This window comes from Neltuma alba, unplaced genomic scaffold (genome assembly GCF_004799145.2).
Source record: "Neltuma alba isolate B1F8T4 unplaced genomic scaffold, ASM479914v2 tig00013782_pilon, whole genome shotgun sequence".
Taxonomy (NCBI): Eukaryota; Viridiplantae; Streptophyta; class Magnoliopsida; order Fabales; family Fabaceae; genus Neltuma; species Neltuma alba.
This window is the reverse complement of record NW_021637906.1, coordinates 21145-33694: the sequence shown is the minus strand read 5'-3', so window position 1 is coordinate 33694 and position 12550 is coordinate 21145. Positions and strand designations below refer to the sequence as shown.

The 12550-nt window shown below is 35.7% G+C and overlaps 2 protein-coding genes and 1 long non-coding RNA gene across 3 annotated transcripts; 2 read left to right on the top strand and 1 right to left on the bottom strand.

Annotated features, from left to right (window-relative positions):
• Positions 1–6: 6 nt before the first annotated feature.
• On the top strand, positions 7–1717 carry LOC114739150 (serine/threonine-protein kinase CTR1-like). The gene is made up of 4 exons (XM_028927204.1): positions 7–56; positions 814–1115; positions 1218–1357; positions 1707–1717. The coding sequence occupies exons 2-4, from the start codon at positions 874–876 to the stop codon at positions 1715–1717; spliced, it is 393 nt and encodes a 130-aa protein (XP_028783037.1). The 5' UTR covers positions 7–56; positions 814–873.
• A 2-nt stretch (positions 1718–1719) lies between these two features.
• LOC114739151 (serine/threonine-protein kinase CTR1) lies at positions 1720–11215 on the top strand. The gene is made up of 14 exons (XM_028927205.1): positions 1720–1810; positions 2217–2422; positions 3329–3397; positions 3619–3747; positions 3875–3915; positions 5347–5415; positions 5496–5596; positions 5704–5788; positions 5890–5988; positions 7771–7839; positions 7935–8066; positions 8310–8404; positions 8745–8961; positions 10515–11215. The coding sequence occupies exons 2-13, from the start codon at positions 2233–2235 to the stop codon at positions 8818–8820; spliced, it is 1155 nt and encodes a 384-aa protein (XP_028783038.1). The 5' UTR covers positions 1720–1810; positions 2217–2232; the 3' UTR covers positions 8821–8961; positions 10515–11215.
• LOC114739152 (uncharacterized) lies at positions 10133–12447 on the bottom strand. The gene is made up of 2 exons (XR_003739585.1): positions 12359–12447; positions 10133–11147 (listed from the first exon to the last, which is right to left on the bottom strand). It is a non-coding gene; the product is annotated as an uncharacterized LOC114739152 (long non-coding RNA).
• Positions 12448–12550: the final 103 nt, after the last annotated feature.

Below are 12550 nucleotides of genomic sequence, written 5' to 3'. Positions count from 1 at the left end.
ACCTGGAATCCAGCTCTTCCTCCAAGTCGGCTGAGGCAGTGTCTCATCGATTCTGGGTATGCAATTTTTTTCCCTGAAAAATGTGGATTTAATCTAAACTACTGAAATTTTTATCTTTTCATTTTCTTGCTGATATTAAGGAAGATTCTGGTGGCTATTCCCTTTTATTTGTTTCTAAAAATCATGGTTGGAAGGTTCAATTTGGGACATGGGGGGAGGAAAGGGAGCTGCTTTATAATTGTCTGTGAATACTTCAAGTTATATTTTTAATTTTATTTATTTCAAATGAATGGATTCGTTGTGAAGATAAAATAAATAACAGAAAGTGATGAACTCATACTTATTCCTGGGTTTCAAAGGAAAATTTCATCTTGATTTGCTTACGTGTCAATCATATGGAATCTATTTGCAATTTTGCTTAGCATTTGACTGTTAGTTTGCTTTAGTAATGTCGTACCAATAATATAACATCAAGTAAATTTTCAACCGTTTGCCCAGACTTTTAAATTTTTTTTTTCCGTGGACCAGATCAAGTAGTTCACTTGAGTAATATAATATAATCAAGTGAGTTCACTTGAGCATATAATATAATATGCGCCTTAGCTGTGAACACCAAGTAAATTTGGAGCTGTTTGCTTGAAATTTAAATCCCTTCTCGTTTACTGAACCAGGTAAATGTTGCACATTCAATGATCTCGCATACACGGACAATTGCGGGTGCACACATTTACTCATGCACACACCCAAACATGTGGGGTTACTCTTGTTTCTAAAAAATGTGATTTAAATGCCTTTTCCTTTTACATTGATCAGGTCAATGGTTGTTTGCAATACTCAGACAAAATTCCAGATGGATTTTATCTTATCCATGGGATGGATGCATATTCATGGACTATAAGCACTGATCTGCAGAATGTTGGCCTGATTCCGTCATTTGAATCACTGATGTCAGTTGAACCATGTGATGATTTGTCAGTTATAGTGGTTGCAATTGACAAATCAAGAGATCCTGGTTTGAGAGAACTGCTAAATGGCATAGTTAGTCTTTCTAATAGCCGGATTACTAGAAAGGATTTAATCGATCACCTTGCAAATATTGTTTGCAGTAGGTTGGGGTAAGTGCACCCATCTTTGATATTGAAAAGGTAAAAAAGCGTTGTCTTAGAATTCACTTTTTTGTTGACCTCTTCTTAACAAGCTTTTGTTGTTTTCGAAAGGGGCCAAACCTGGACCGAAGAAAACTTATCTTCGCGCTGGAAGGAGTGCACTCAAAGTCTAGAAGACATCCTTCATTCTGTCATTCTTCCAATTGGAAGCTTAACTGTTGGCTTATGTGTCCCCGAGCATTGCTCTTTAAGTATTATTTTTGCTCTATCTATAAATTTAATGCATTATATTTTATGAATTACAATAAATCTATCTAATGATTCAACCAACATTCACTCAACATAATGCTTTTGAGTTCAAGTGGTTTCGTTCAGTCCTTGCCACCATTCCCCAATTAAAATTAAATTTCAGCATAATTTTTCATTTGCTTGTATTTTATCCACTCTTATAGTAAGAAAATTATTAGAATTTTGTATAATGTCATTCTCAATGGAATAATTATCAATTTCCCAACCAAAAATATATCTTCCATTTAGTGTATCATTTTCCCCTTATAATTTGGCGTCTTGAGTACCTACTGTTAACGTTTAACATTGCAGGTATTAGCTGATTCAGTGAACCTCCCATGCCGAATTGTCAAGGGTTGCAAGTATTGTAAAAAGGATGTAGGTGCCTCGTGTTTAGTGCAAATCAGCCCTGACAGGTTTGTTGCATTGATTAATTAATTAAATTAACTAACTGTAAATTTCAAATTATTATTTTGAATTAAATGCAATGCTATTTTAGGTGAGAAGTAATTAAAATGGGTAAAAATTGGTGTATTAGAATCTGTCTACTAATTTTGGTTAAAAAAAAAAAAAATCTGTCTTTTAAAATTAATTGTTTAGTGTTGGAAAGAATATAACAACATTGTGGCTAATGGCTATAAAATTATTGTGTGCATTACTTATTATGCTTTTCCTCATAACAAATTAATTTTTCCGTCTATTAAATATGAATATAATACACGCACAAATATACAAGCCTTCCCTCTATTTGGATTCAGTTTGGTTATATAAATGCTGTTCTGAAGAAATCAGAAGAAAACAGTATCGAATACACTTTTGCAGGGAGTATTTGATTGATATGGTTGGAAGACCAGGGGCTATGAGCCAGCCCGATTCTTCCCTGAATTCTGCATCTTCATTATTAATTGCTTCACCACTATGTCATCCGAAGTTCAAGCCAGTTGAAACTGCTGAATATTCAAAGACGTTGGCCCAATTGTATTTCATGGACTGTCAAGGCCTGCAACTTGTATTTGACTCCAAATCAGGTAATTTTCTCTGATTCTCTGTGTGCGCGCTGTTCATATGTCTTGCATTTGGTTTTTTTTTTTTTTTTTGGGGGGGGGGGGTGATGAAGTAGCATGGTGGAACTGGGTACTCCAACTTGTCTATTTAGACTTTCTGGTTGGAATGGAAATGTGGAAGAGTTATGAGGGAAGTTTCTAAATTTGATGGCTATAGATAAATTACTAGGATATTCTAGTTTGTTCAGCTATGTGGACCTTCGGGTTTGGGCAAATATATCTGACTAACACGCCATATTTCATTCAAAATAAGCTTGCTTTTTGGGCTGACACAGAACATAGGCAAATAAAAAAAAGAAAAGAAAACATTAATACAATAAATGGGATGAACCAAAATCATATGGAAGAGCTGAATTGAGGAGGGTTGATGCTCCAAAAGGGGAGTTAAACATCAGGTATCAATGCTAATCACACAATAGCTGGTTGAGAAAAGACGGGGTTCTTGTCATAAAAATAGACTGGAATCAGCCTTGGATTCTCTGGTCAGATTTGAGACGTTTTAGAATATTTCAACTGGGCAGTGCATTAAGATTCATGCTTGTTAACACGTGGTAAATAATTTGCTTTAATGCAGTGGTTTTTCTTAGTTTCTTCTGTAGTGTCACAATATTAACATACGTCAGTGGAATGTTCATGTAGCGTTCTTATTTTTAATTCGCCCTATGGTTGTAAATTTGTTTTATTTTCTCACCGCAATAAAGACAATAATGAAATGATTTCCAGCTTTAAAAAAAAAAAATGTTGATATGTCTACTAACTAGTGTGTTTTGTCTCCCATGATATTGTCACCTAATAAATCTTAACTTTTATTTATATTGTTAATGGTGAATGGCGAAATAATACTTTAAGTACTGATTTCCACCATGACAGGTGGTGCAGTTGATCATAGTGATGGAATTGATCGAAAGCCTACTGAAGCTTTTAATGCAAACTACGCAGGTGGGAAAATTCATCTAACTGGTTTGATAAGAATGAATCACCTCTATGTTAAAGAGCAGATGACCCAGTCATTGAAAATGATTAATGTTTAATGGACAAAATCATGTCCTAATTAATAAACTCAAGAATCAATGTACTCTGTCTGGAGGTTCTGGTGCTGTCATACTACGTTGGCATTGTATAGCGTCCATTTGATATGCCAAGCTAATTTCTTTTTACAGAAGAGTATGCGTCATTCAAAAAGGCAAACCAGTCAGTATTGGATAATCAGAGTCACAAGATTGATCTTGATGACGATGATCTGGAAATTTTATGGAGCGAACTTATTTTGAAAGATAAAATTGGAACAGGTATGTCATTTGACACCTCATGATTTTCATGCTGAAAAGTCTCCAGATGCTTCGCACATTTTTATATATCTCAATGAAATGTGTCACCAAAAAATGGACATAAGTTTGAATGGCAACTGCATTTCAGGTTCATTTGGAACTGTCCTTCGTGCAGATTGGCGTGGTTCTGTAAGGATTTATTTTCCGGAGCTTCTTATTGCTTTTTTTTTTTTAGCGATATTTTCCTCAACTTCTTGTTAAAGATGCATTATTTTGCATCATAAGCATGTTCATATTTACATGGTGGTTCTGGGGGACCATAAATGGTTCCTGACGATGATGTGCTGTTGTGCTAGAGAACCAAGTAATGGCCTTAGATTTTTTTTAAAAATAAAACAGTGAAAAAACTACAGCAGCTATAGCCTAAATCAGAATCAAGCTGCTTATTACTACAGGTATCAAACACTATGACACAAGACAAGTTTAAAGTAGGATCATAGGTAGCTTGGTACCCAGGAACCACAGCAGTAGAGTGCCGGTCAGCATCCTTGATTTGCTGCCGAACTTCCCTATGCGAATGCATACTGACATCTTACGATTCAGAAGTTTCCCTGCATCAGCTGAGTCCGTTTCTAAGAGAACCCTTCTAAAACTGTGATCCCATGCCAACTTCAGCCCAAGCATATAATCCCACAGTTCAGCCGAGAGAGGGTTGCCTCACCTAAGTTGCAAATGAAGGCATGCATAAAGCTACTTTCATTTCTACAGATACCTCCACGTCTGGCTTGAGCATACAACTCAGAAATGACACCATTAATGTTAACTACTTAACTTTGAACCATCCCTCTTCAGGCAACCTCCAGCTGTTGTGGGTTCTATCCACGCTGGCAAAACCACCTCTAGCAAAGATACTATGATTCCCATCATGGATACTGCTAAGAGTACTTCTTACTTGTCATGCCTAAAAAAAATTCCCTCATCACTTCATCACCGGATTAGCCAACAAATAATAGCAAATCATGAATCCAACCTCGCCCCTCCAAAAAAAAATTTTTGGCTTCTGGATAGGCAAACAATGAAGGTAGGAGGAATTCTCCTTGTGTAAGCCTGCGCTGCTGGTGAGTGGTGGCGTGGAGCATATTGGACCAATTTACTGAGCGTTGTAACCCTGTTAAGTTGACATGGAATTACCTGGACACCATAATTGAAGAGATATTTTGATGAACATTTTGTGATTGGGTTTTCTTTGTTCTCATTTTTATATTTTTAAGTGATAGAAACTGATTTAGGCCTATGATCGACGGCTTAAATTTAAAATTTTATGTCTACTGATTGAGTGTTACAAGTCATACATTTCTGCTTCTGGCCTCTTGATTTGTGGTTTAACATTTTTCTCAGGTAGGAAACAATACAGATGAAGTAAAAAAAAAATGTTTACTAAAGTAGTTGAAAAGTAGGACTACTTGCAAATATCGTTATTTTTTCCAAGGGTGTCATTATCTTTGTGTTGGTTGTGCTGCCACTATTCCATTCTTTTATTGCATTCTCCATTCTTTCTATTTTTTGGGAGGGGTCGGGGTATCTAATATTGTTACTTAATCCAGAACATGTAATTTTTAGGATGTTGCTGTGAAAATTCTCAAGGTTCAAGGTTTTGATGCAGAACGATATGAAGAATTTAGAAAGGAGGTATGCTTTCTAGTAGATTTAGTGCATATATCTTTATTATTCCGCTTGATTTCTCTTCAATATAACAGTTTGTTTCTTAGGTATCACTCATGAAACGTCTGCGGCATCCAAACATAGTTCTCTTCATGGGTGCAGTTTTTGAACAACCCAACTTGTCAATAGTGACAGAATATTTATCAAGGTGCAATGATTTTCTGGAATGATCATCTTTAAAAGTGCTACTCACCTTTGTGCTTACTTGAAGTTAAAAAGAGTGTCACCAAGTAAACAGTCTGTTTGGAATTTCAGAGGAAGCTTGTTTGAACTTCTGCGCATGCCAGATGCTAGATTAGTTCTCAGTGAGAAGCGTCGGTTGAGTATGGCTTATGATGTGGTATGCACTCATTGCGAAAAAGCTGCTAGTCTTGCTGTTTCCATGTCTTTTTTCCATCAAACGCAGAATAATACTTTTGCGTTGTTGTCTATGTTGTCCAGGCAAGCGGAATGAATTATCTTCATCAAATGAGACCTCCTATTGTTCATAGAGATCTTAAGTCTCCAAATCTTTTGGTGGACGATACTTACACGGTCAAGGTGACTTCAGAGAACTTTTGCTTTGCTTGCTACATGGCCTTTTTTCTTGGTTGGTTTTGGCCTTGACTTGGATTCAAACTCAGATCCTTTGGGCTTAGAGATGACTCCTATACCACTGATCTAAAGCTAAATGGTGCCTCATGCATTGCCTTTTTTGCCTTCCACTTGGATTCAAACTCAGATCCTACCGAGATGGAGATGACTTCAGTGTTAGGAATCTATACCTTATTGGAGCTTGCTGCATTATTTGATTTAATACCCAAGTGCTCAGAAACTAAACTAAGAATTTTTTTTTTTTTTTGGGGGCAAACTAAACTAAGAACTTTTATTTGATATATTTTTGTGCTTTTTCCTCATTTTTAAGAGAGCCTGCTCTAAGTTGTGTCACATGTCTGTGAAATCATTTAAAAATTATATGGATGGTCACTGAACAAGAATGAAGGATCTAAAAGATTCCAAGTCTTTTTATAAATGTTGGGTTCAAAGGCCATGACCTTGTATTGATATACCATCAATGGGAACGTTTGATGCAACTTCACATTTTTCTTCGGTTTGGATTTTTTGCTTATTTGAGAAAATCCTTCAAGTTGATTTTTTAACCCTTGGAAACTTTTATTTATCAGTTGTTTGAGAAAATATTGAAACATGAATTTGCAATGAGGAAAGAGGGTATTTGAGTTCCAAGTCATTGAGGGGCTTGTGATTAGGGGTGGCAAATGGGTGGATGGGGGAGCAAATTGTAATGGGCAGGTCAAACTTGACGCATTGACCAGCCTAGAATCTAGTGAGAAACCTCTAAGATAATTCAAATCCACACGAATTCTGCAATTGCATCTGTCCATCCACTGACAGGTATATTTGGATGGATGTCATCTTGAAACTTCTTGTGCACAGGTGTCTTTGATCCGTGACATATATCGTGGGTGATATATGGATTATCTCATTAATGGATGTCATTTTGAAAATTTGGTTCTTCAAACTTTTATGGGAAGCAGACTCATCTGGAGGATCTTATTCCTATAAAATATCTATTCAATGCCTGCACCAGAATAAACGTGAGTTGAGAAAGTTGTTATAGCAGCTTCTTTAAGGACATTCTTTTGTTCAATTCATTTTGGGGCGCAAATGACACACTTCTTCCAAGGGGATAGGACACGAAAAATAGTAGAGAGTTCACCCTGTTCCTCTCTCTCTCTCTCTCTGTGTGCGCGTGTGCGGGGGGCCACTCCTTCCACCTTTAAGGATTCATTCTAAAATCAAAGATTGATCCATTACTGTGATATTGGAGGCTGAAAGGGTCAGCTGATGGCCAGTCAATTCACCATTTGCTAACATTGTCATTACCAAATTTTAACAATGGTTAGATTGTCATTTAGGATTCCTAGATGGAGATGCGTTGTCCCTTGTTTTTCGTAGATACATTAAGTATGTCCCTTGTGTTGCATAAAGTTTGAAAAATAAACTATAATGCTTATAATTTCAAAATAGTGTGGCTTATTAGAATTCTTATATTATATATAGATATAGATAGATGCTAGACGTCTTGGAATGAGCCCTAAAATGCGTAGAGTCTTGTAGTCGTAGTTCATATTTTAAGAGGCGTGCTAGTATTTTAAACTGTTTGGTCTATTGCACCACCCATCCTTGCAACTCCTGCCTTTCTGCATCACCATTATGATTGACAGATGCTTAACTTTATCATTTCTGTGTCTTACATATATGGATATTAAAAAAATTATGGTGAGAATATTGGCAACAATTTATTTTAACATTATCTGTCAGGTATGTGATTTTGGTCTCTCACGTACCAAGGCAAACACATTTCTTTCATCTAAAACAGCCGCTGGGACGGTAAGTTCTATTTCATTCTTTTGGACATTTTCGTATTTAATTACCTACTTGGCCATTTCACAATCTAAATACGTCTCTGTTATGAACATGAACAGCCTGAGTGGATGGCACCAGAAGTGATTCGTGGTGAACCATCAAATGAAAAATGTGACATATTCAGCTTTGGTGTAATCCTGTGGGAACTAGTGACCCTGCAACAACCTTGGAGAAATTTAAATCCGTCTCAGGTTGTTTTCTTGTCAATGCGCTTTAGATTGTTAGCTAAGCTGTAAATACCATGGACAGAAGAAAATATAAGTGTTCTTATCTATTATGGATGTCGTCATTGCTTTGCTGTTCTTCTATATATATACAGAGTAAAGACTTTGTCTTTTTTTCTTCAAAAGCTTTGACAAAATATTGGATTGAGGTTTCAACATCCACTTGTTTGGCTTGCTATTCTCTTGACAAGCAGTCTTCCGTTACTACAGGTTGTTGCAGCCGTTGGTTTCATGGACAGAAGACTAGAGATGCCGACCTATGTGAATCCCAAAGTGGTTGCCTTGATTCAACTCTGCTGGGCCGTGTAAGTAGAATAAAAAATTAAAAAAAATTAAAAATAAAACAAAATAAATTTTGGAGCAACAGATGCTTGTACTGTGTGTATAAGGTATTTTGAGGAATATTCTGCTTCCAAAAGATGGATAGATAGATCAAGCAAATACTGGGAAAACATGGAAGTATGTCAAAATAGTGAATATCAATGAAAAGTGATTGGCTCTGCTTGCATGATTCTTGGCTTGTCTATCATTTAGATTGGCGTGCCTAAGAATTCTGTCCCTCCTTCTTTTTGTAATTCCATGTTTAATTCACAGATTTACCTCTATCTCCATTATCATTCTGATGGCAACCTGGTTATGTTGTAGTGAACCCTCGAGCCGCCCCTCTTTCTCCTATATTATGAACTTTCTGCAGCAAATGATTGCCGATACTCAAGGGTGAACAAGTTCATGCTGATCTATGTCTCTGACTTTATACAGAAGTAGAACATCGTTTCAAAAGAAATATGTGTGTGTATGTGTACATATAAGATCATTTTTTGGTGATGTCATTTTGATGCTCCTGGTTACCTTTATTGCTCAGGTACTAAGTGGAGCTTTAGTTATTACCTTCAAGTTTTGTTCAGTGTAACAATACTCATTTTAGTTTAAAGTGCAAAATTATTTTTGAGGATAATGTACATTTAATGTAAGTGAATTGAGCTGTTAAACAGCACTTAATTCTTTGACTGACATGGATATTGCCTTTTACACACTCATAAGTATTCTCTCATCAGGTGTTCATCTCCATCTCTCTAATTGTTAATTTTTAGAAGGGTAAAAATTCATGAAATTGAAAGTATTGAAACTATACTATGAACCGTGAAATTCCTCAGACTTTTATATTTTATATTAATATCTATGATCATGATTTATGATTCCATTGGTCTTTGAAGCCTGTCATGTCCCAAGAGCCTCTTTGTTATGGTGTATCACTCTGTTCACATTTGGTTTGCGAGGAAAAACATATCGAAACTAAGCTATTAGTTTGAACAGTTAAGTTACAAGATGATCCCAGAGACAGAGCACGGATCACGTGCAGCCAAGCAAATGTTTGATGTATTTTCTTCTTTTGACATTATTCTGACTGGGACTACATCTTTGCACAGTTCCTCATGACATAGTCATTATCATATGAATGTGATGCGCAGGGATATTAAAAATTACCCCCACATCTTATTTATAAGCCATTTTTAATATATTTTATATACATAAAAAAATTTTTAAATTTTATTAACTCTGAAAAGTAAAATTGCATATTCATATGAAATTTTTTTTCTCTATCCTATAAATAAAACTAATAAATTTTTTTCTTCTACCTTATAAATAGGACGAGAGAAACGATAGTTATTTTAGAATGTGTTACCTCTCATATGAACTCATATATCACTAAACTAAAAATTTAAAACAATTTAGTTTATTCTATACTTTATTATAAGCGACAAATTATTTTATATTATAGTTTATTATTATGTGTATGACAAAATACTTAAAAAAACGCAAATTTATTTATTGAGGGTCCCACAGTTTTCTTTATTATATGAAAATTAAATAAGAAAAGAAAAACTATGTGAAAACATAAACAATGAAATTAAACAACAATTAATAAAGCACATGCACACCAACCAATGCAATGGGAAAAATACGCCTCAACCAGTGGAAGCCAAATTTAACAAGAACCACTAATTTTTTAAAACGTCAACCATGAAAATCCAAACATGCAATATTGTCTGCTACTTTTAGATAATTTGTTAATCCTTTGTCCAAACAAGGTATTATATGACATGGCGTTTCAAATAGATACACTTAAAAGTACATGTACTGACTCATTTTAAACCGCATGTACACCAATGCTCCCAGCTCTTAAAGACGGACATTCAGATCCAGAACATCCATAAATAACACAATCTTGATTGACGCATCAAAGTATTTGAACTTTACATGCTCCTGCCTCACATTTGACATCTGTCAATTCTTGCATCATCTTAAAAAGCGCCCCTTTATTTTTGGTTTTTTTTTGGGGGGAGCCTTTAGCTACGAGTCTAGCTTTGAACAACCTCATTTGCATTAAGCTTAATCATGAATGGCCATTTGCAGTTAATGGGTAAATTTTCTGGCGGTAAGGGCACGAGAGACCATGCTTCAATTCTTTGTGCAGTCGAAAATTCTTCCTCCACACAAGTTTCCCGGTGTGCTTGATGGAGAGGGCTACCAAAACTGATGCTGGTTCGTTGATGACAAGATCCAACTGTAAACGTGAGAAATGGGTCTGCAGATACCAGACTTGGCTAGAGAACATAGGATTAAGAAACATTTACGTTTGAGGATATTTAGACCAGAGATGCTTGAGGCTGAGTTGCTTCACCTGTGGCTAAGGCAAAAAGAACTTGAAGGTATTCTTGATTCCCATTTTTTGCAAGAATAGCTTCTGAACCTGCTACGCACACTTGCAGCTTGTAAACATTTATGGTTGCGAGGATTTGTTGCCTCCATAGAGGAAAGATTTCTATCATTAAGCTTGGTCAATATTGTGATTGAAGATTGCTCCTTCCTTCTAAGAAGTGAACTATAAGCAGATGTTGATCATTCTAGTGCGGTCCACTGAATGCTCCGTAAATGTGTACATAGGTACCTGGCTCCGTTGGTTATAACTTTCTAAGAGAACAGATGCCTAGCTCATAAATGTGATCAACAGATTTCATATCTCTTAACATCAGTCAATAATGTCACCTTAAATAAACACAAAGGTGGCGATGAAAAGTCAACCAGATAAGCAGTTGCAACATTTCAACAAAAAAGGAAAAAAAAAAGAGAGAAGAAAAAAGAGTGAAAAGAAAGAGTGTTAACCAATGTTTTAAAAGCCGGACCGGAAGTTGAACCGGAAAAATCAACGGGTCATGGTTCAATCGGTCGGATCGGTCGGACCGTTTGGTCAGACCGGTGACGCAATAATTAATTTAAAACAATATTATATACATATAATTAGTATATATGAAAAATATCAAATTATTAAATAATTTAGAAATGCATTTAAATAATCTACAATTATAATGAAATCATTGAAAATGGACTAAAACCTTATATATTTAAATTTATGTATGTTTAAAATATTTAATGATATTACAAATTATCAATTCATTCAAATCAAAATATTTTTTTAAAAGATAGACCAAATATCGAAACAAAAAGACTAGCGACTCATGATTTTAACACCACAATATATGAAATTTTCAATGAAATAATACTATATGGTTATAAATAGTCTAAAAATATATTAGGATATTTAAGGGGATCAATTTTTTTATTTTTCTTCTATTTTTTTAAATTTTTTAGTATTTTTTAGTCAGACTAAAAAACCGTCCGGTTTTCTGAAAACCGTTCCGGTTCCCGGTCCAACTCCGGTTTCCGGCTTAATAACGGCTCAACTCCGGTCCAATCCGGCTCAACTATGTGAACGGTTTTTTGGTCCAAACCGAGCCGTTAACGAGTCTGGGTGACGGTTCAACCGATCCGACCGTCCGGTCCGGTTCTTTAATCATTGGTGTTAACGTATTGCATTATGTTACAAGTGAAAAATGGTACTACCATTAGTGTAGTGCAAATTGCCTACAAAGTGTATACTATTATACTAAGGAGAGGAGATAGTATAAACCCAGCTTCTTCATTACATTCCTTCGGAAATTAAGAGAAAGAAGTAATTTCACGAAATTAGTATGAACTAAAATGAGAGATGCTCCATCCATTCACATGTCATCCCTCATTCTCAATTTAAGAGCCATTTATACAGGTTCACATCTTAGCTCTCAAAGAAAGAAAAACTGAATCAAGAATGAAGAGAACTATGCACAAGTAGATTCTACAGTACATCGGAACTTGAAATGTCATTCAAACCAATCGGTAACTCATCCAGGGAAGATTTACACTATAGGAGAATCGATTACCATGATCTAAAGAAGGGTGATGAGAATGAAAATAAGAAGAGCGGCAATGAAAGAATACTTGAGCGCGGCAAGAAGAATGGCCAATGAGATAAAAAGAGTTGCCAGAGAACTTGAACACTTGCCCATGTAAGCAGACCCGTCAAACAAAGGGCCAACACATTGTCAGGATCAGGATCAAGGAGACTCCGCCAG

Bases quoted from the DNA above. Each gene is read 5' to 3' on its own strand.
- LOC114739150 (XM_028927204.1), top strand. From the start codon at position 874: ATGGATGCATATTCATGGACTATAAGCACTGATCTGCAGAATGTTGGC. The intron at 1,116-1,217 runs GTAAGTGCACCC...TGTTTTCGAAAG, and splicing joins ATTGTTTGCAGTAGGTTGGG to GGGCCAAACCTGGACCGAAG.
- LOC114739151 (XM_028927205.1), top strand. From the start codon at position 2,233: ATGGTTGGAAGACCAGGGGCTATGAGCCAGCCCGATTCTTCCCTGAAT. The intron at 2,423-3,328 runs GTAATTTTCTCT...CCACCATGACAG, and splicing joins TGTATTTGACTCCAAATCAG to GTGGTGCAGTTGATCATAGT. The intron at 7,840-7,934 runs GTAAGTTCTATT...GAACATGAACAG, and splicing joins CTAAAACAGCCGCTGGGACG to CCTGAGTGGATGGCACCAGA.